At 40.5% G+C, this 20945-nt stretch overlaps 1 protein-coding gene across 1 annotated transcript in view; it reads right to left on the reverse strand.

The window, feature by feature from the left end:
* Positions 1 to 4027: 4027 nt before the first annotated feature.
* Positions 4028 to 20945, reverse strand: part of STMN2 (stathmin 2) — a 52424-nt gene continuing 35506 nt past the window's right edge. Inside the window, exons 4-5 of the mRNA XM_044245410.1 lie at positions 14890 to 15081; positions 4028 to 5392 (exon numbers count right to left, since the gene is read on the reverse strand). Coding sequence (XP_044101345.1) covers positions 5333 to 5392; positions 14890 to 15081 — 252 coding nt within the window. The 3' untranslated portion in view covers positions 4028 to 5332. The remainder of the gene's footprint in view (positions 5393 to 14889; positions 15082 to 20945) is intronic.

Raw genomic sequence — 20945 nt, forward strand, 5'->3', positions numbered from 1 at the left:
GGCTGAATTCCTCTCCAGAAGATCATAGCCCCAGGTCGGGCGACCTTCTTCTACAGGAACAACTGTCTCCTGGGTCTTCAGGCTGTGGGCGGAAATGTCTTCTCTCTCTTGATATACCCTCGGTGCTTTACCTCTTTAGTTGGTTTCTTTTAATCTGCACATACCATTCTATTGCAATAGAATCATCATTCATTTCTCTTCTTCTACCCATTTATAGTGATGCATCATCTGTTTCTTTCCGGGATCTGGACCAATAGGATGACCAGGAAAAACTCAGCAACTCTTGGATCCACATGGTGGGCAGCAAGCTGGCTGGGAGAGCTGCTCGGATTCCAAGGAAGTCATTATTTTCCAACGCCCCTGTTGATGTGGCCAAGGAGAATGGAGGAAGAGGCAGCTCTGCTTAGAGCCAAGAGCCATGGATGGGAGAGCTCCTCTCTGGGTATCAGAATAGAGACAGGAGCAAGGAATGTTTCCAATTTATCCTAAGGGTCGAGGGCCCTCACAATATCTCTCCAGAATTTCTATTGTCAGTGAATGCTCTGTATCTTCTACTGTTTCCCTTTAGAACAGGTATGTTTATTGTGATCATCTTATCCCCATTTCATCATTGTATATTGAATATGTTGGGGAAAATAACTTGTCTTCCTAACTAATTTGTCTCTGCTCAAGAGGACTCATGTCCACATCTGTCAGAGGAAGTACTGTGCGTCATCACCCCGAGACCCTGGATCTTGAGCTTGCTGCTGTGGTCAAATGGACCTGGGGATTTTCCTGCAGGGACAGCGTGAATGTGCTTTACATGTGGGAAGGAGAATGACTGAATGTTTGGTGACCAGTAGTGTGGTAGTCACCTGTGCTGTTCGTGAAATATTCCTGGCTTTCTTCCTTCTGAGTTTATGTTGGGATTGCACTCTGGAGTTAAACGTGGACATATAGCTTGCTTTGGCCAATGAAATGTGATGTGGGCTGTTTCTGGGTAGAAGCTTAGGAGAGCCAGTGCATGATTTGCCCGATTTCACTTTCCCTTTTCTGCAGTGACCGGCAGTGTCTCAGAGAGAGGCAGCTCCCTGGCCTGCAGTGCAGAGCGAGGAATGACGCAGAGTCCATTGTGACCCACACTGGCTGTGCATCAGGAAATACACAACTGTGATTTACTAGCCTGAGATTTTGTGGGTTTTATCATAGCCTGATCTAGCATCTTCTGGCTCATTTGTAGGGAAGATAGTTCTAGACAGAGTGCAGCATATGCATAGAGACCAGAAGTTTCTTGTCAGAGTGAACAGTTTGGTGTCCAAGGGGAGTAATGTTCTTGACAAATGAGGGGGATAGTGAAGCACTTTAATGCCTTGCAGAGGAGTGCAGCTTGGAGGAAGGAGACATGTTTGTTGTTGTAAGAGGCTAATACAACCCAAATTAGGGCAGTGATTATGGAAATAGAAAAGAAGTAAGAAATGAGGGACCGTGTGGAGGTCACATTGATGCTACTTGATTTCAGCAGGAGGTGGGTAGTGGGCCAGTGAGGGATCCAAGATGACTGCAGTAATTTGGGGGAGGAGCTTGAGAATCTTCGTTTTGCACTGGGTTGTGTGTTCGCCTTAGGAATTTTCAGCAAATTGCCTGATTAGAACTCAAAGATATGCTTGTTCAGGGCTGGGAACACACAAGGTGATTGATTATTTGGTTGCTAATGTCAGGGTGCATGTCTCCTCCTTCTCATCCTTTCCCTCAGTGGGATAGGGATGGTGGATCACTATCCATATGTTTTTGCCTAGTTTTCTCCTCAGAAGTGTTGTAAAGGCCGGTGTTTGCCTCCAGAGAAAACAGCATTTGTCAACCCTCAGTTGTGCCATGTATTTTTCAGTACAGAAGAAACAAGAGAGGAGGGTAAATCTTTAAACCAATGAGATTACATGAATTTTCTTCAGAGTGCATTTCAGAGTCATATATACAATTTAAACATAGTCCTGAGGAAAACAGACTCTGTAAAAAAAAAATTATAAGTGGAATAAGACTAATGACCTGGATAATTCACAAAATGACATCATCCCTGCAAAGAGCATGTAGTTCAACTCTTAAAGGGTGAGGAGCCATGTTTTAAATGACAGGAGACGCAAGACTATTGGTTCCTTGACCTCAACTGTCTCTTAGATGCTTTCTTTCTGGTGTTTTATTAACCTGCAAGATGTAGTTGTTCATTTTTTCTTCTTCTTGAATTCCTTTGGGTTCTGCTTCTACTTTTTTGAGAAAGATGGAGTTTCTTTTCACGCCCCACCTCAGTGGAACATGCCCTGACTGAAACAGTATCACCACTGTGGCCATCGCCCAGAGCCCATGCATCTATACCAAATCGATTTTGTGGTGGGGTCTCTCCAGTGAGGTTGCAGACAAGAAGCACTAGTACCACTTGGAAACATGATAGAAATGCACATTCTCGGGTTTCCACACAGACCTCGGGAATCAGAAATTCTGGGGTTGGAGCTCAACAATCTGTTTTTATCAAGCCCTCCAAATGACTCTGAAGTGTGCCAAAATTTGGGAACCAGTTGTCTCGGGGAGCCTCAAAGACATAACGTATCCTCAATGTTGTGGAAAGATTTGAGGAAGAGAACCAGGAAGGACTGCCTACTCCTTTCCACAGTTTGCATCTCACTGGAAGTCACCCAGTTGTTTGGTGTCTATCTTTAGGAAATTTTCTCATTTCATGATAAATGACCACAGGAGACCCAGGAAGTGTCACGGTTTTAGGGAAAACCGTGTAAGACTTATGGAGACTAAAAAGACCTTTATGCCATATTTGATCAAAAGCACGATCAGAAGGTCCTATGATTAAGAGAATTTTGAATATGCCAAAAGACCATCCTCAAGTAATACTAATAAGGAGAGAAATCCCATTAAGTGGGCCTTGTGACGTGGAGCAAAATCACTTAAACTTCTCTGTCTCTCTGTGCCTTAGTCTCTTTACCTTTGGGACGGGGCAGTTGGAATGGTCAGCATTTCCAGTTTAGGAACCCACAAAGTAGTGTGAGGGGTTTGTCGACTAATTCTAATATTTCAGAAACTTCACAGAAACTATGTTTCCCCTCAGTATCCTGAAAAGACAGACCAAAATATCTTACTTGCTAGTTCTGAGCCAAAAATAAGCACGTAAACTGTGAGCTTCTTGTGGTCACTCATTTTCATGTTTTCAGGGCTTAATCACAGGGTCCAGCCCTAGGGGAGCCCTTCAAATAACGTTATATAAAAAAGTTATGAGCCAAGTTACATAAAAATCAGTATGAAAATACAGATCACTTTATGCTAATCAGAACCTGCAATAGATTTCCCAAAGGAAGATAATGGCGCCCACGTTTGTAAGCATGCGTCTTGAGGGTTGCAGCGGTAGTCCTGCAAACAGAGGCTAGTCAAGGCAGGGACCAGGTGGCCTGCCCCCGACACTTGGCTTGTTAGTGCTTCTATGGACGATAGCCCAGTTCACTTATTCATAAGTCTGTGTGGTTTCAATTATTTATGATGTTCTGCTAAACCTGGATGTGGTTCATTTGGTCCTGGAGGATCCATCTGGGTCACTGACAGGACCCCGCTGTGTCCATGTGTGCCGTGTGCTTCCTGGCAGTGCAAAATTCAGCAGCATGGCAGGGAAATCACATCTCACAGGCTGGCGAAGGGGGGTCTGGGGCCACATGGGAGAATGCAAGGTGTGCCAGGAACCTCCCAAATGCTTTGCAAGGGGGGTCTCTTTCTCAGAATGATCAATCTGAACCTAAGGTTATCTCCTTCAGCCCTGAATGTTTTTTTTAAGGGGAACAGATTGAAGACCTCCCCTGCCGGGCTGGCCTGTCAGAGGGAGAGAGAAGAGAGAGGCCGCCTGCTGCCCCAGAAGGGAAGTGAATCAGCAGGGCATTGGTTTCCTTCAAACACTAATTATTGTCTCTTGGCTTTGGAGATTGTCTAATCCCATGGCTACTCTTTGGAAATCTGAACTCTGGGGTCAGATATGTAAAGGGGCAAGAGACCAGACCGAACCTTTATTAGTTCACAGAACTCCAATTCTTTATTAATCACAGCTTGCTCACAATGACACAGGAAAATAGCACTAATGAAGAGTAAATATGCAGGCAGCAACCTTCAGGAGTTGGGATTTGGGGGAGAAACGACTTCAAAACTGCGATAGGTACTTATGGTGGGTGTCTGGTGATTCTTAGTTGGCACAAATGCCCTGCCTAGCCCCCTCAGCTGTACCAGCCCTCACAGATGGAGTTTCTTTTTATTTTAACAGGCAGGATTGCCTCACACTGGGGAAGAAAGACCAGCTTGAGTGAAAGTCCGCAGTGTTTTTGACCTTGTTCGTATGTGTGTTTTAATGCAACAACCAGCTCACAGTTTCCAAGTGGAAAAATATTCAGTAGCATCATGTACTTGTACTATAGGTAAGAGCTTAAAATGACATCATCAATCATGGCATCCACAAATAAGCCACCTGACACATTAAGTAATTCATTCCATCAAAAGAACTTAAACTAGAGAATTAAGCCCACTTCATGAAGAGCGAATTTGTGGCTGCTTGAACCACTGGGATTTGGATCTGTGTTCAGCAGTTTTAAAAGTTTCGACTTTTTGCTTCTACCCAGACTGATCTCAGATCTGTCTTCTCATCCATCCCTTTCTAAAGCCAAAGCACATTTGTAGCACATAATCCAGTAGAAGCAGAAGTAAATGCTATGATTGGTGTGTGTTTGTTTTTTCTTAGCCTGGTTTTGTAGTTTCTAGGCAGTTAGTAGATTATGAGTGAACAAATGTGGAGGTTTGCGTGGAATTGTAATTAATACCTGTAACCTAGGCATGGTCTTAGTCAAGTTCAGAGATTACAAAGCCGTCTAGGTCATTAGGCAATGGTGGGTTTCTAGCACCATGGACTGTCTACTGACCTCATTTTTCTGTTGGTGTGAAAAGGGCAGGGAATGGAGTTCAACATGAGGGCTTCAAAAAGAACAGACCTAGCAAATTCATTTGAGTGGAAAGACACAACATCAAAAGCCTGTTACAGGACATGTAAGATTATGAAATAACTTGCATAATGCAATACTTGTATTTTTTAACAAAAATGTAAGTATTTACAAAATAAGATCCAAGGTATTTTTTAAACATCAAGCAAAACATTCTGCAAAGAGACCGCATTGAATTTTTTTTTAATTTTTGATTCTGTTTTTTGTTTTTTATAATGAGTTCTTTTTAAACCATGTCATACATTTCCCATACTGATATCGCATGATCCATTATAATATAGGCAGGGGGATTTACTAACGGTGGGGCGTGCCATCCCTCCATCGCTTCAGCCAGAAAGTTCAACCTGCAGCTCCTTGTTCCTGCGCACCTCGGCAGCATGCCTCTCCTGGAAAACACCAAAGGGAGAAGCAACGTCACAGAGCCCGGCTGTCTGCTCCACAGAGAACCAGGAAGGACTGCCTACTCCTTTCCACAGTTTGCATCTCACTGGAAGTCACCCAGTTGTTTGGTGTCTATCTTTAGGAAATTTTCTCATTTCATGATAAATGACCACAGGAGACCCAGGAAGTGTCACGTTAGGGAAAACCGTATAAGACTTATGGAGACTAAAAAGACCTTCATGCCATATTTGATCAAAACCATGATCAGAAGGTCCTATGATTAAGAGAATTTTGAATATGCCAACTACTGTCCTAGATCCAGAAAATAGTAATAAAACATCACATTGTTGTTTACCCTGTCATTTTTAATGGTGTTTTTTTTCCCCCCACTTCCCAAATATATGAAGGGCTTTATAATTGCCGGTGGATACTTTGAGAGGATTAGTTGCAAGACTTTTTGTACGCTTCCTAAATGCTTACCCTGTTTGTCAGGGCCTTTCAAAGCTTGTCCGAATCACCCTTCCAGCCTTGCCCTCCATTCTTCTCCTTTCCACATGAACCTGATGCTTTTGTATAATGGAGTTGTCTTTTCATGAATTTTTAATGCTTGAGATTCCTAGTCTTCCGTCTCTATTTGGTCAGGATCTTAAACCTACTCTTTAAAGCCTGTAGCAGTCATGTATTCTTCCATGAAGATTTTCAGGAGACTACAAAATAAAATTAATCTTACCTTCCTTTTGAACACCTGCAAAATGTTTGCTTATATGTGGCAGCCATTTTGTTTTAACTTGTACTATGGGCATTTCTGTTCTTGTCTCATCTTCTGTGTTAAGTAGTTGCTTATATATAAGCTCATTGAGGGCCAGGACTGTATTTTCTCACCATATAACTATATAACTATATATATATAAAATATAGTTATCTATATAACTATGAGCTATATATATATATAAATATAGTTATATAGATAACTATATTTATATATATATAAATATTTATATATATATATATAGTGGCTATATATAAGTAGTTGCTTATATATAAGCTCATTGAGACCAGGACTGTATTTTCTCACTATATAAGTTATGCTATACCTTGCTGGGCATAGCAGAGTGTTCTACGTTCAGCCTGTAATTGGTGGGTGTTTATTTATGTGAGGGACTGAGGTGCTAAGTTTGGTTTGGGAACTGAGCTTACTGTGGAGGGAACTGAGAGGAAAGGTGGATCAGGTATTTTTCAGTACATGGTTCTGTACCGAATGACTACCCCCTTGTCTTGCATATCATAGGTACTAAATAATTGCTTGTTGAATTGAAATTTTAAAATGCTAATGGTTACTAGTATTACTTCTTTTTCTAATTAGAATATTATTTATATTCCTATTTTTTCCCTGCAGTTCCAGAAATTTCTTGTGGCTCTGTGGATTCCCTTAGTTCAGGGGCAAAGACCTGGACCAGCTATAAAGTAAATCTTACCATTAAACTCCAGTAATCTCAAGGAGTCTCTGCTGTGTTCTTTATAATACTGAGTGAGCATTTATTAGAACTTAATATGGAATCAGTTCTGCATAAATACAGATTTTAATCTGTTAAGTTCCCTTTCTTCCTCACAACAATCCCATGGTAGAAATGTCATTCTGGTTCCCACTTAACAGATGAAGAAACTGAGGCACGGAAAGCCTACCTCATTTGTTCAGGATCACAGAACTAACAAGCGGCAGAGCTGGGACTCCACCTCAGGAAGCCTGTCTCTACAGCCCACTCTGTTAACCACTGGTGTACAAACTCATTGTTAGCAGAAGGAAAAAAATTTAATAGTTGTGAGGAAAAATGTGTCTTTTCAAATGTAGGTGTTGGGACAAAAAGGCATATAACATCTGACACTTCCTTTAAAGAAAGAACTGGAGTAAACAGGAAGTTGACTCTAGAGAGTTGAAACACAATTTTATTTAATTGGTTTAAATGAGCTTTTTGTGTTTGTTGAAGATCCATGAGGAGAAGGGGAAAAAGGCATTTTTAGGGAGGTTACCTCTGTCCCAACCAGAAATGTCACAGAGGAAGGGGCAGGGGTAAAACTGGCTCTTCCTTCCTTCCTTTTCCCCGCCATTACAAGGAAAAAGATAAGCAAAACCTTTCTCAGGCAGAAAGAAGCTAATTAGAGCTGAGCTCTGATAAAAATTAAGAAAAAGTCCAGACCATCAGTATACTGGAGCAAAATAGCAGACACCCAAGCATAAGGGTTGGTACAAATTCAAATTTCTAACAGGGAGCATTATAGTTAATATTACTGGGCTACTCTGGAGCGCACTTCTTATGAAACTCAAAATTAGTTGTAAGGAAATGGGTTTTGCTATAGGAAAGAACAACTAGATCTGTGAGCTGGAGATAAACATTAAAAAAGGGAAATTAAATAAATTCTGAGTTTCTAGGAAAAATATTGTCTGTTTTCAGGTATTTTACTAAATACATTATTTGAAAACTTTCTATTCAAATCACCAAAGAGATACCCATGAAATTGTACTTTCACTTCCTATTAGAATGTGGGAGAGGGGTGCCTGGGTGGCTCAGTGGGTTAAGCCTCTGCCTTCGGCTCAGGTCATGATCCCAGAGTCCTGGGATTGAGCCCCACATCGAGCTCTCCGCTCAGCAGGGAGCCTGCTCCACCGCCCCCCCCGCCCCTGCCTACCTCTCTGTCTACTTGTGACCTCTGTCTGTCAAATAAATAAATGAAATATTAAAAAAAAAAAAAAGGATGTGGGAGAATCAAAGGGCAGACATGTGGGAGTTTTTCAACAGTCTTTTTTTTTTTTTTTAAAATCAGGAAACTCTAATTGTCAGAGGTTACTGACATAGTTGTGATGCTCTGAGATAGCTCCTCAAAAGTCAAGGCTATTCTTTGATAAGATGCATCTCATTACTGAGCTTCTACTATTTGGCGGGTGCTATCAGACACTTGGCAAGACAGACTGAAGCAGATCTATATTTACCGAGTTCTCTGCAATCTCCCTCCTTCCTCCTGTCAATATAAGGGAGGTAATACATCATCTTTTAGCATTGTATGCAACTATTCTCTTTTGATATACAAGCATGTATGAAAGGAAAAATTAGGAAAAATTCTGATTCCTTAAGAATATGTGATTAGAGATTTCTTTGAGGTCTTCCTTCTTTTTTCCCTTTACGTTTTAATGTCTCCTTTTCCTCACTAGCTATCAAATAAAAACCAGGGATTTGAATTAGATGACCTAGACTATCAGTTCTATCTATGAAATTCTGTTGGTGAATCTATTTAAATGCCCCACGAGGTCAATTGGTGTTATCAAGAATTCTTTTGACAGGTGGGAGGTTAGGGTACCAGGTGGTGGGTATTATAGAGGGCACAGCTTGCATGGAGCACTGGGTGTGGTGAAAAAATAATGAATACTGTTTTTCTGAAAATAAATAAATTGGGAAAAAAAAAAAAGAATTCTTTTGACAAAAGAACAGGCACTTGTAAAATAAAAGAGGGATCAAGAGTGAGCTGTGAGTGCCCGGAAGGCATGTTTTCATTTATATCAAGATGACAGTGGTCACTGAGTATAAACTCCTAATGGTACTGTCCAGCTTTCTTACTGAGCAGTGTTTGATGATTAACAAAGAATTGCTGCTTTAGCTTAGTACAGACACTGGGAATCAAAAAGACGTGGGTTCAAATCTAGACTCTGTGGTCTACTTAGCTTTGTGATCTTGACCAAATGGTGTAATCTCTCTAGAGGACAGTAACAAGATCTCCTTTCAGGGTTGTTGTTTGGATTACGTGCAATAGTACACTCAAAATGGTTGGTCTGCAGGAACCAATCAGTAATGGCTGGGTTTAACTCCTCTTTTCCTTTCATTAGTCTTTCATCAGACATGTTCAACAGTAAATAGTTTCATAAGTGGCACTTATGAATGAGAATGACCACCCCCCAAAAAAACAAAGTCAGATGAGAAGAATAAAACTTGACAATAGATGAAAACTAATAATGGCTAAAATCTTGATTTAAAGTTATATAACATTCTCTCAAACTATTTTTATTATTTTAAGTTATATCACATTATGTGATGTGATTGTCACTGAAATAATGGCTATGATGTTTTCAGTTCAACTTTTCTATATTGTTAGAGGTGAAATTTATCAATTATAGTAAAACAATGTCCCTCATTTCCTAAGTGCTATCCTTTGTGGTTGGTTTGGTAAAGTAGCTGTCAAGGTCGTCTGTGTTTTTTTGCTTCTCTCACTCCTGAACACCATGGAAAGCTCCTTTGGTCTCTTGTCACAATATTATGATCTGAGCTATCTTGGCAGGGGCTAGTGAATGGTGGTGTTGTGTTATCAAAGCAAGAGGATGTGACACCTTTGAGTTAAGTGGAGAATTCAACAAGATTCAGTGGAAGTCCTCTCAATTGACCTGCTAGGTTAACCAACATATTCCATTCCCCCCATTATCTTGGAACCTCCTAAATGTTGGGTTGTTTGTGAGGCTGGGAGCCTCTTCTCTATTATCTCCACATACTTTTCCTCTCACTGGTTGAGCTATATAGCTTGCTGGCAGTCAGTGATATTTCTAGCCTGTTCGACCAGCTAGTTGAGAATTTCATTATATAATTCAGTTAAATATTATAGTAATAGAAAATTGTGAGGGTGGAGGGAAAGCTTTGGAAATACTCAGGAAGGGGAATTATGATCAGATAGTGGATCAACTGTAAAAGTGAGGGGAAACTGTAAAAAAGAAAAGTTGTAAAGATCTTATGTATCCATATTATTATACAGAAGTTCTCACCCAATTTTAAAGAAATTAAAACTGTAAAACTGGCTAAGAGGATATAGGTGGAAAATGGGAGAAAAAAAACGGGATCCCTATTAACTGATCCATTTCTCACAAAGGTCCTGGTCTACATCAAAAGATTGGTAACTGGCTATACATTTAAATGTTTGATGTTAAAGTTCTGTGTTTAATGAATGTATGTATTATTGTTAAAATGATTAGCCCTGCTTTAACTGATTTTTCAAAATTACCCACTACAGATCCTGTTCGGGTCTGATCAGAGAGCTGTTGCTCTTCAGGGCTCCTGAAGGGGCAGCTGGTGAATTTTCTGCAGGATACTGTCCAGCGTTAGGGGAGGAGGGACATGTTAGGGGAAGAAGAAAGTGTCTCTTTAATCCTTTCCGTGTGGCAGGAACCGGTGCTTTTCCTTCTGTCTCTGTCTCTGTGTCTGTTTCTATTATACTATTCCAAGAATAAGAACATTTGAAACTTCACCAGAGTGTCAATTTTTTTTTCTTAAAGATTTTATTTATTTATTTGACAGACAGAGATCACAAGTAGGTAGAGAGGCAGGCACAGAGAAAGGAAGGGAAGCAGGCTCCCTGTTGAGCAGAAAGCCTGAGGCGGGGCTCGATCCCAGGACCCTGAAATCATGACCTGAGCCAAAGGCAGAGGCTTTAACCCACTGGGCCATCCAGGCGCCCCACACCAGAGTGTCAATTAACCCAGAGACTACAGTTTTGAGTCCTGGGTATGACAACTTATGTCACTCAATTTGAAGACTATTGGGTATGTGTAATTTCGATCTGAGTGACATAAACAGATCAACCTAGTGTAGGTCTTTGTGGCCTAGGCATTCTTTTTTCCACACCTTTCTCCACATTTGATTCTTTTCTACATAATAAACTGGAGTGTTGAGATGAGGTGTTATGAAAACAGAAATTGAAAAAAAAAGTGTCACATTCTTATCTGAAGGAAAAAAGAACAGTTTTATGGAACAAAGGTAAAAAATATTTAAATATAATATGGGGGCGCCTGGGTGGCTCAGTGGGTTAAATCCTCTGCCTTCGGCTCAGGTCATGATCCCAGGGTCCTGGGATTGAGCCTCACATTGGACTCTCTGCTTGGCAGGGAGCCTGCTTCCCCCCTCTCTCTGCCTGCCTCTCTGCCTACTTGTGATCTGTGTCAAATAAATAAATTAAAAAAAAATCTTTAAATATAATTTTATATTTTATAATCTTTAAATATAATGAAAACCTAACAAAGCATATTTAAGAAGTCTTTAGCTCAGTAGTTCTCAACTCCTGCTAAATATTAGCACCTACTGGCAAATTTTAAAAGTAATGCTGATCTCTGGGTCCCATCCCAGACAATTATATCAAAATCTCTTTGCTTAAAGAGCACTTCAGATATTCTAAAGTTCAACTGAGATGGCTTTTGCTTTAGGCTTTCAGTTCTAGCTAAAGATCTTGAGTCTAGCATGGCTGGGTCTCCAAGAAGTCTGTGAAATTTATCTTCTCTTACTTGAGGGGTTTGGGGGAGGGTGGCGGGGGGGCGGTGCAGAGTGCTGGCAAGAACTCCTATGGAATTGTATCATGTCTCCTGGTTAATTGATAGGGTCAGTGAGGCCTGTCAAATGGTGGGAATTTAGTGTGTTAGCCTCGATGTGGATTTATTTTTATTAACATTTTCCCAGTGTTTTTGTATTTACTATTTATATTGGTCCATTATGATACGTTGACTTATTCTCTAATTTTTGTTGCTAGGTCATTTATTGCTGGGTTTTATATCGTCTGCACAGGGAGAGAGATGATTAGTTAATGTTTTTTGATATTACGTTCCCTTCCAGATTCCTAAGCACATAGTCAGTACTCGATCAATACTCACTGAATGGCTCACTAATAGGTTTCATTTTCAGTGGTAAACATCTATTGAAGTATCAGATTCCAGAATAACTTATGTATGTTAGCACTTTCATGCATTTTCAGCATGATTCTTATTACTGATTCTCTTTGTAATTTTAATCTCATTGCAGTAACTTCATTCAAACAAAAGGCTAGATACTGGTATTAATAAAAAAAACTTACTTTGTATTATTTTAAGAAAGAGAACACATATTTAAAATACATCAAAAGGAAGTAAATTTGGTATTACCTAAGAAATCTCTCCACTTCAGGGAAAAGATAATAGAACTTGGGTAACACTGGCCAAAGATCTCATTAGATTTGAAAAAATGTCTCTGTGACTGTGAAATACCAGGGGAAATGTGGTCTTAAAAATGATCTGCATTTTATCATTCAGCATGGCATAGAATATTGTCAGCTGAGGAAGTCTGGGTGGCTCAGTCCTTAAGCGTCTGCCTTTGGTCCAGGGTCCTGGGACTTAGCCCAGGATCCGGCTCCCTGCTCAGCTCCCCCTGCTTGTGTTCCCTTTCTCACTGTCTCTCTCTCCCTGTTAAATAAATAAATAAAATCTTAAAAAAAAAAAAAGAAGAATACTGTCAGCTGAGATTTAAATCAGAATAGGCTACAACCCCTAGTTATCAAACCTGACTGAATATTGGAGTCATCCGGAGGATTTAAAAAAAAAAAAAAAAGGTTCTACCCCGGAGATTCTGCAGCTTGATGTCAGGAATGTTAAGCTGTCCACAGGTTGATTATTTCCAGGACAAACTGCATGTCGGTATGCATCTGTGTGTCTGAAAGGGGGTAGAGACTAAATCTGGGTGAGAATGGGGAAGAGTGCAAGGTCCTGGGCAGGGAGTGAGTGAAAATGCACAGAGAAAAAGAAATTGCCTATTAAAATCCAACACTTCTGGAAATACTAGTTAAAACGTGCAAATTTCATGTGCCATTTTATAATGTCAATCAAGAGGGACATGCTATCTACTTGTATATGTGTAATTTCAAAAACAATCATGGTCCTGGTTGTTGATGATATAAATCTTGCACTGGATACTAAGGTTTAATGGAAAATACTGGAATATGACCAGTGTGCTCCGTTCCTAGCAACTCCATGTGATTTATTTTATTTTGGGCCTAGGATAGGAGATGGTTGAGCTATAATTATTCAGAAGAGAATACATGGTGGTCTTCTGCTGTCCATGGTACCAGCAAGAATCTCCTTGATTGTGCAGAAACATGTGAACTGAGGGCAAATGGAGGAAGACTGAATGGTTCCAAGTGAGGGGCATAAATTTTACCCAGTGGAACTTTGCCCTCCTGCATCTCAGCAAAGCACTGGTTATGGTACCACCATGTGTAACACACAGAGAGTTGAAAGGCCACCTTCAAATTCTGACCTGATGCACTTAGATGAAGTACAATGACATTGTTCTGAGAGTGGGGAAACACCAGCTTATATAAGTAAATTAAATTTTAACTTTAAAGTTCTGACTAAGGCATTCAGTGGCTCTCCGTTCCCACCCAAGTCACCTAGTACTTCCTCTACACACTTCAGAGAGCCTCAGTGTCCCACTGCTGTATCAGAGCCCACACACACTTCCCCAGCAATGCTTTCAAAAGTTCCTCAAGAGCACAGATGTCCACCAAACTCTATGGAGTTAAATGTATCTATTTTCAGGCTTTATGCCTAATTTTCTTTGATTCTGGCCTGATAGGTGTAATCAGAGAATGGGAGCAAAAACAGAGTTATCAGAATAGATGAGAACATCAGCACGGGCTTGCCTGATCCTTAGATGAGATGGGCCAACTCTAATTGAAGACATGAGTCTTCCTAAGAAAAACTCAGAAAACAGGAGCACAACTCCTATTGTCGAGACTCCTAATGCTCTGATGACGGGGCAGTCTTACTTCTCTCTCCAGTGGCGACATGTCGTTGTACTCAGTACTGGTGCAGGGGGCAACTGCTCAGAAAAGGACTTAGGAATTGTTTCTCAAAAGTCGTATTTCTCAATGTTTCATCCAATTTCTGGAGATGGACAAAGCCTAACCATTTGTAGCTATACTCCACATTTTCAAAGGAAAGTTTTCTGGGTGGTGGTGGTGGGTAGATAGCAGTGGAGCCCACAAAAGGGAAAGATAGAACACTTTCCAGAGGCTCTCCAGCACTGCTCATCCTGACTGAAGGGCTGGTGAGAAGACACCAGGATATCAGAACTTGGGGAAATGAACATCTCTTACTGTTTTTCCTTTGCTTTGGTTTCAAGCAATGTTATTACACACCAGTTTCACATGTAGATTTTCCTACATGGAGAGTTTGGGCTTCCTGCTTTTTTTCATAGATATTCTGTCCTTTTCCTACAAATGTATTTTTCCAAATTATTATTTATATATTTAGCATCATGTTTTAATTAAATAAATATTGAATTGAAATAAATATCGAATGTGTTATTTTATTATATATTATTATTACTTATTAATATATATTTGAATGGTCTACTTCATATTTCCAATTTAATATTTTTCTAAGGGATTGTTCTTCAAATAGAACTCTTTGCTATACTTGAAAACATGGATCAGCCTCCCTGAATTCATTCACTGCTTTAAAAAAAAAACAAAAACAGACACAGTTCTAGCTTTAATGTTGGATTCCCATTCTTCTACCATGTTGCAGTGCCCATGACGTCAATGCTACAATGGGAGAACCTACCCAAACTGTTGGCTTTGACTAAGTCTCTGGTGCCTGGACATCTGAGAGCTCCCCCTGCTGGAGCTCTCTGGGCAACGCATGCTTATGCCCAGGACTTTGTTGGCTTACCTTTTCCTGCAGACGTTCAATAATAGCAGCTAGATTAGCCTCACGGTTTTCTTTAATTTGTTCCATTTTCAGGATCAGCTTTTCCTCCGCCATTTTGCTGAAGTTGTTGTTCTCCTCCAAAGCCTTCTGGAGGACTTCTCGCTCATGTTCCCTCTTCTCTGCCAATTGCTTCAGCACCTGGGCCTCCTGAGACTGTGGAAGAAAAACATACTCATCTAAGAGTCACCCACACACAAACCTGGGGGAACAATGGCCTCCTGATTCGAGAGTGTTCTTTTCAAATGAACTCCACTTCTAGCCTTGAGCATGGCTGCCATTCAGTACTCATCTGCACAGCTTCGAGTTTTCTGTAGAATGGGGTTAGCTGGGAGATGTGGTCAGCTGAAATTTCACCTGTGAGTTTTTTGGAGGCACTGTCTTAGAAGAAGCATTTAACCCCGCCTGAGGAGTTTTTGTTTTGTTTTGTTTTTTTAGAATAAGTTGCTGCTAAGCATTTATGCAACCAGGATGCTGCAGTTAATCACTGGAATGCAGTGTCCACTGAAGCCTAAGGAAAATATGGGAAGATTAGGGCAAGTTCTAGTCTTTTCCAGGCCCCATTTTTTCACCAGCTATAGGCTGAGTCCCGCAGTAAGCTTTCAACTCTAGCCAATCAAATCCCCAAATTCATTTCCTCATTTTATTCCACCCCCCACCTACCCCACCCCACTCGTCCCACAACCTGCTTATTTTTCTTTCATTAGCCAAATTCTCTTTGGAGACTTGTGAACAGTACAAAATTAATGTCCACTTGGCCACAGAAAATAGAAAGCCCTTATTCTGGCCTCCTCTTGAACATGCTGAGGTCACCTGGGTAATCTCTGAAACGCTGTGGTTAATTATGTCAGAGCAGAAACATCAAAGCCAGACACAACCCACCCAGCACCCATTGAGCATCCTCACATTTTGTGTCCTTATTTCTCCTGCAGCATCAGGGGGCTGTATGACTCTGTGCAGTGGAGGTTAGCAATCACTGAGGTGCTTGATGAAAATGCAGAGGCTTGGTATCCACCTCCCTTCCCAAATTCTGATTCTGTGGTTCTTTCCTGAGACCCAGGAATCTATATTTTTGATAAGCTTCCCTGGTGATTCTAATGCACACTATTCACAGAATATCTTCTGGAAAATGCTCTGGCATGGTCTTTGATGTCAGGGCTTCATTGGTGACCCAGATGTGCTATTTAACTTGACTTTTTCCTCCATAATATGCAGCTGAAAGAAGTCTTACTCAGTGCAGAGCTATCCAGGTTTAAGACTAAATTACTGCACACTCATTGTTCCTGGGGAATGCCTTAGGACTGGCCGGCACTCTGAGGGAAAGCTTCATAGGAGTAATTGTAAATGTGAACACCTAAACAATGACAGATCAAAAAAATATCTCATGGCTTGTCAAATATTGATTACTATTAGAAGCATTAATGGGAAACCATTTTAATTAGCAGTGGTCATGGGGTCTTACAGGAGAGATCTTGGTACATAAACACTGTGAAGTTTGACGGGGGAAGAAGCTTCTCCTCAAATACAATTCTACAGGAATGGTAACATCAGGCAGTCTTAAAGACTCTTTGCTGACGTTTTTGCTCTCAAGTTCATCAGGAACAGGTCTAGTGACTCACTGGAGATTAGAACATTTGGAAATTAGCCCCATGTCTCCTTTTAGACTCATCAGTCTTGCTTTGTGATAGCTAACAAAAAAACCAGTAAGAAAAATAATGAGAAAATGTTAACACAGAATAAATTCAAAATCAAATGGAGCTTTTTGGGAAAAAACATGAAAAAATATTTTCTAGCTGATGCATCCTCTTGCCTCTAGGTGGGACTATTGGTAAAGCATCCTACACGGATTTTGCTTCCTTATTGCTGCTAGGACTACTGAACTGGGACAGGGACACACTGATTACAGATGTGTGTGTGTGTGTGTGTGTGTGTGTACACAGTTATACAGTTTCTCTCTGATGGACTGCAGGGCAAGGGGCCATGTGCCGGCTGTTCTCCACTGTAGCTGCTCATAGAGAGAGTTATCATGGATGGGTATCAAGGGGCAACTGAGGAACTTTTCATTTTCAGGTGCTCAAATTTACTGTGGCTCTTCTAAAATTGGGTTCTAACTTACAGTTTATATTTGCACTCTTAGTTTTCTTTTGTGAAAGGCCTAAAGACAGTCAGGAGACAGTAGGGGAACAGAATCGAGAAGGGAAGCCCTGGGGACTCACAGGGCAATATGGCAGCATGTGTCTTTTCAAATGACTTCCTTGGCGGGGGATGTTTGGTCTGCGTGAACAAACACTCCCACAGGCCTCATCATCAGTGACGGAGAGAGGCCTACTGCCTCACTGGGTGGAGCGTTTGGCTCCGTACGAGCTGCCTCAGTTAATGGTATTACTCCTTTGGTAGCCGCTGGGACTAAATGAGACTACCCAGCATCACTGTCAAGTGTATTTCTTTAGCACAATTAATGGGGTGAAACAGAAACAGAAGGCAGTCCGGAGCGTTCTCATGTGAGGCCGCTGCTAAACGAAGAAGACTGGCCAAACTGGGCCAGGCCACTTCAAGGCTGTTCCTTCCTGTCGTGCCTTTCCTTCTACAGAGGAAAGGTCATATTTGTGATCGTCTCAACGAATCCATTTTTAGGACCTAATGATTACCTGTGTTTCAAATATATAAAGCTCATGTCCATCAAAGAAATATATGACATGAAGTTGATTATGGAAAGAATTCCACACTGGAATTCTTATGACGGGGCCCCATTTTGGTTTCTCCTCACAAATACTTAACTCTCAAACACGTTCTTCCACAGAGCCAATAGTCTTGGGGTCTTTATCTCAGTTCCTAAGTCTCCATAATTCCACTGCTGTGACAGTCATACTCCTTTTTCTTACTTTTGCAGCCTAGCACCCAGATATCTCTGCCTACAACTTCTCTGAATTTATTCTTGGGGAGAAACTGATTCGTTCATATATACACCTTCATCTCCCAAGGGCGCCTGGATGGCTCAGTTCGTTAAGCCTTCAACCCTTGGTTTCCCTTCAGGTCGTGATCTCAGGGTGGTGGGATAAAGCCCCTCATTGGGCTCCATGCTCAGAGGGGAGTCTGCTTGAGATTCTGTTTCCTTTTCCCTCTTCCCCTCCTGCTCATGCTCTCTCTCTGTGTCTCTCAAATAAATAAACAAATAAATCTTAAAAAAAAAAAAAAGATAGGGGCACACCTGGGTGGCTCAGTGGGTTAAACCCTCTGCCTTCAGCTCAGGTCATGATCCTAGGGTCCTGCATCGGGCTTTCTGCTTGGTGGGGAGCCTGCTTCCCCCTCTCTCTCTGCCTGCCTCTCTGCCTACTTGTGATCTCTGTCTGTCAAATAAATAAATAAAATCTTAAAAAAAAATACACCTTAACCTCTCAGTCACAGCCTCACAGCCCGGAAGAAAACCGGTTATGGTTCTACTATTTCCATCAGTGAGCAAAAAAGGATGTAGTTTAAAAAACTGCCTTAAAATATAAGGTGTGTGTAAGGATGTAGAATAAAAATATGTGTTAGACAAAAGTGGAAAAGTGTCCCTTCATTTTGGCAGATACAACGTTCTCACTGCAAAGTGGAAGAGGTGTTTTTTATTTTATTCCTTGCTTGGGCAGATTAGCAGAAAGAGCCCCTACTGGGAGGCTTGAAAGGTAGGATTTGTTGAAAGTTGTTAAAAATAAATTGTTTAAGGGAAAAGGTCTGACCATGGAGGACCATCTCTGAAGAGCATGTACTTAATATAGAAGATCACGGACACAATGAAATGGAAAATTAGGGCATGCTAATCATCAGCTGATACAATGCAAATGTCAAGGCAAACTATTTATAGGACTGAGACATCCAACATGACATTCTGGGAGATCAGGGAACTTTCTCCACCTTGCTATTGTAATAATGGAGGAGCAGAATTGGTGAACACCTTTTCTAGGCATCAACCTCCTCACACTGAACTAAGTATCACTGCAATGATTACATGAGACTACGTGAAGGGAAAAATAATGAGACAGGGAGAGGAGTTATTGTACATTTAGGAACACTTCAACATTTTCTAAAGAGGTTCATTACCATTTCTTGTATTACTGAGTATGAATTTAATTACTATACAAATGAAATGGAAGATAAATTTGAGTTAAGTGGTATATAAAACTCACTTTATTTTATGTACACATAAGAGATTTAAGACTATATTTTAGATAGTATTAGTGTTCCACTTATTTCAGAAGTGAACACACTTCTAGCCCTTTATTTTATTGTCTCCTTTCATCCTTTGAATACATTGCTTGCCACTAACTTGAACCTTTTATCAGACACTGGATCTCCTAGTATCTCAGTGTCTTCACAGTGATAGGTTGGAGGATGCATCTCCAATTATTGGCTTTACTATTAACAATGAAAAAACATTAGTAACCCAGCTGGAGCATAATAATGTCTTGTTAAGATATAATAATTGAATATAATTGTGTAAAACAAAAGGGTGCCATATTCACTTTGTGTTGGAGTGAGAAGTGTAATAAAAATTTTAAAATGATTAAAACCTAAAGACCTTTAGAATGAGCTCTTAGACTAAAGCCTGTACTGATTTTACTGTGATGAACTAGGAAAAGAACTACCAGGGGTAGGGCTGCTCTTCCCCGAGGGGACCACACACAAGAGGGTTCTGTGGACCAAGGGTCACATTCACCAAGGAGAAGATGCTTTCTGAATGTTGAATTACAGATAATCTAGCACTTTAGCTCATAATCCACTGCTGTACAAACCACCCCCTCTTTTCCTGGATGCAACTTTAATTGCCATCTAGGAGATGCCAACAAACAGAAAAGGTAAGTCTATCAAGTTTGGTGACCAATGGTCCACTTTATTCCATTTTCTTAAAAATAAGCAATGTATCTTTCTTTCAGAGATTCAGGGACTTTGGAGTTGATAGGTGATAATATTGTCAGTGTGGGTATCTCACTGAACTGGTTTGAGTAGTGCTCTTTTTAATTCAATCTATTTTAGGTTGAGATTTTACCCATGTCATTAGAATTCTTAAATTTTCATCATTTTTTCCTAATGCTAATTTTTTCAGGCCACTGGTAGCTATGCAGACTTATTTATATAGGTGTCACCTATCAAACTGTTTCTCCTTCTTTGTAACTTGATAAATAATATTTTATAATATTTGAAGTATTTATGAAATGTACAGTAACATTTCAGTATCTTTGTTGATAAGAAACTTCTTTTCTTCATAAAATTGTGAATTTTCAAAATCAGAGAGAAAGACAAACCATAGGAGACTTTTAGGTATAGGAAACAAACTGAGGGTTGCTGGAGGGGAGCTGGGTGGGGATGGGGGAACTGGGAGATGGGTATTAAGGAGGGCACTTGATGTAATGAGCACTGAGTGCTATATGCAACTGATAAATCCCTGAATTCTACCTCTGAAATGAATAATACACTATATACTTAATTGAATTTAAATAAAATAAAATTTAAAAAATTGTGAGTTTGCTGGACTAAATGGGCAGGAACCAGATGTGTTTTTGCATAATAATAGCTCTTTGTCTCACAGGGCTTGCCAAGTGTCTTCATGTAGGATAGGTCTTCTGGTCCTCACATTAACTCCATGACTGAGGTCCCATTACTAGGCTCACTTTACAGATGGGTAAAATAAGACATAGGTTAAGGACTTGTCCAAGGTCATACAGCTATTATGTGGTAGAACCAGACTTTGATCACAGGTATTGTCTTAAACATATGTTTTCTCCCACTGTGCTTTTAAAGATGCTCTTAAACACTATGATCAGCTTATGATGACCATATAATTTATGTCCAAACTGGGGTACTTGTAAAATTGAAATGATAATAATGATATAGAAAAGCAGGATTAAGCTGGAGTTGTCCTGGGCCAATTGGGACTTTGGGTTAGCTTAGCTCTGCTGTTTCTTGCTAAACGTTTGTTGAATGAATAAATGGCTGGCTGGCTGGCTGAATGGATGGATGACTGAAGAGTTTCACCCATGGGG

The sequence above is a fragment of the Neovison vison genome, chromosome 4, assembly GCF_020171115.1.
Source record: "Neovison vison isolate M4711 chromosome 4, ASM_NN_V1, whole genome shotgun sequence".
NCBI lineage: Eukaryota > Metazoa > Chordata > Mammalia > Carnivora > Mustelidae > Neogale > Neogale vison.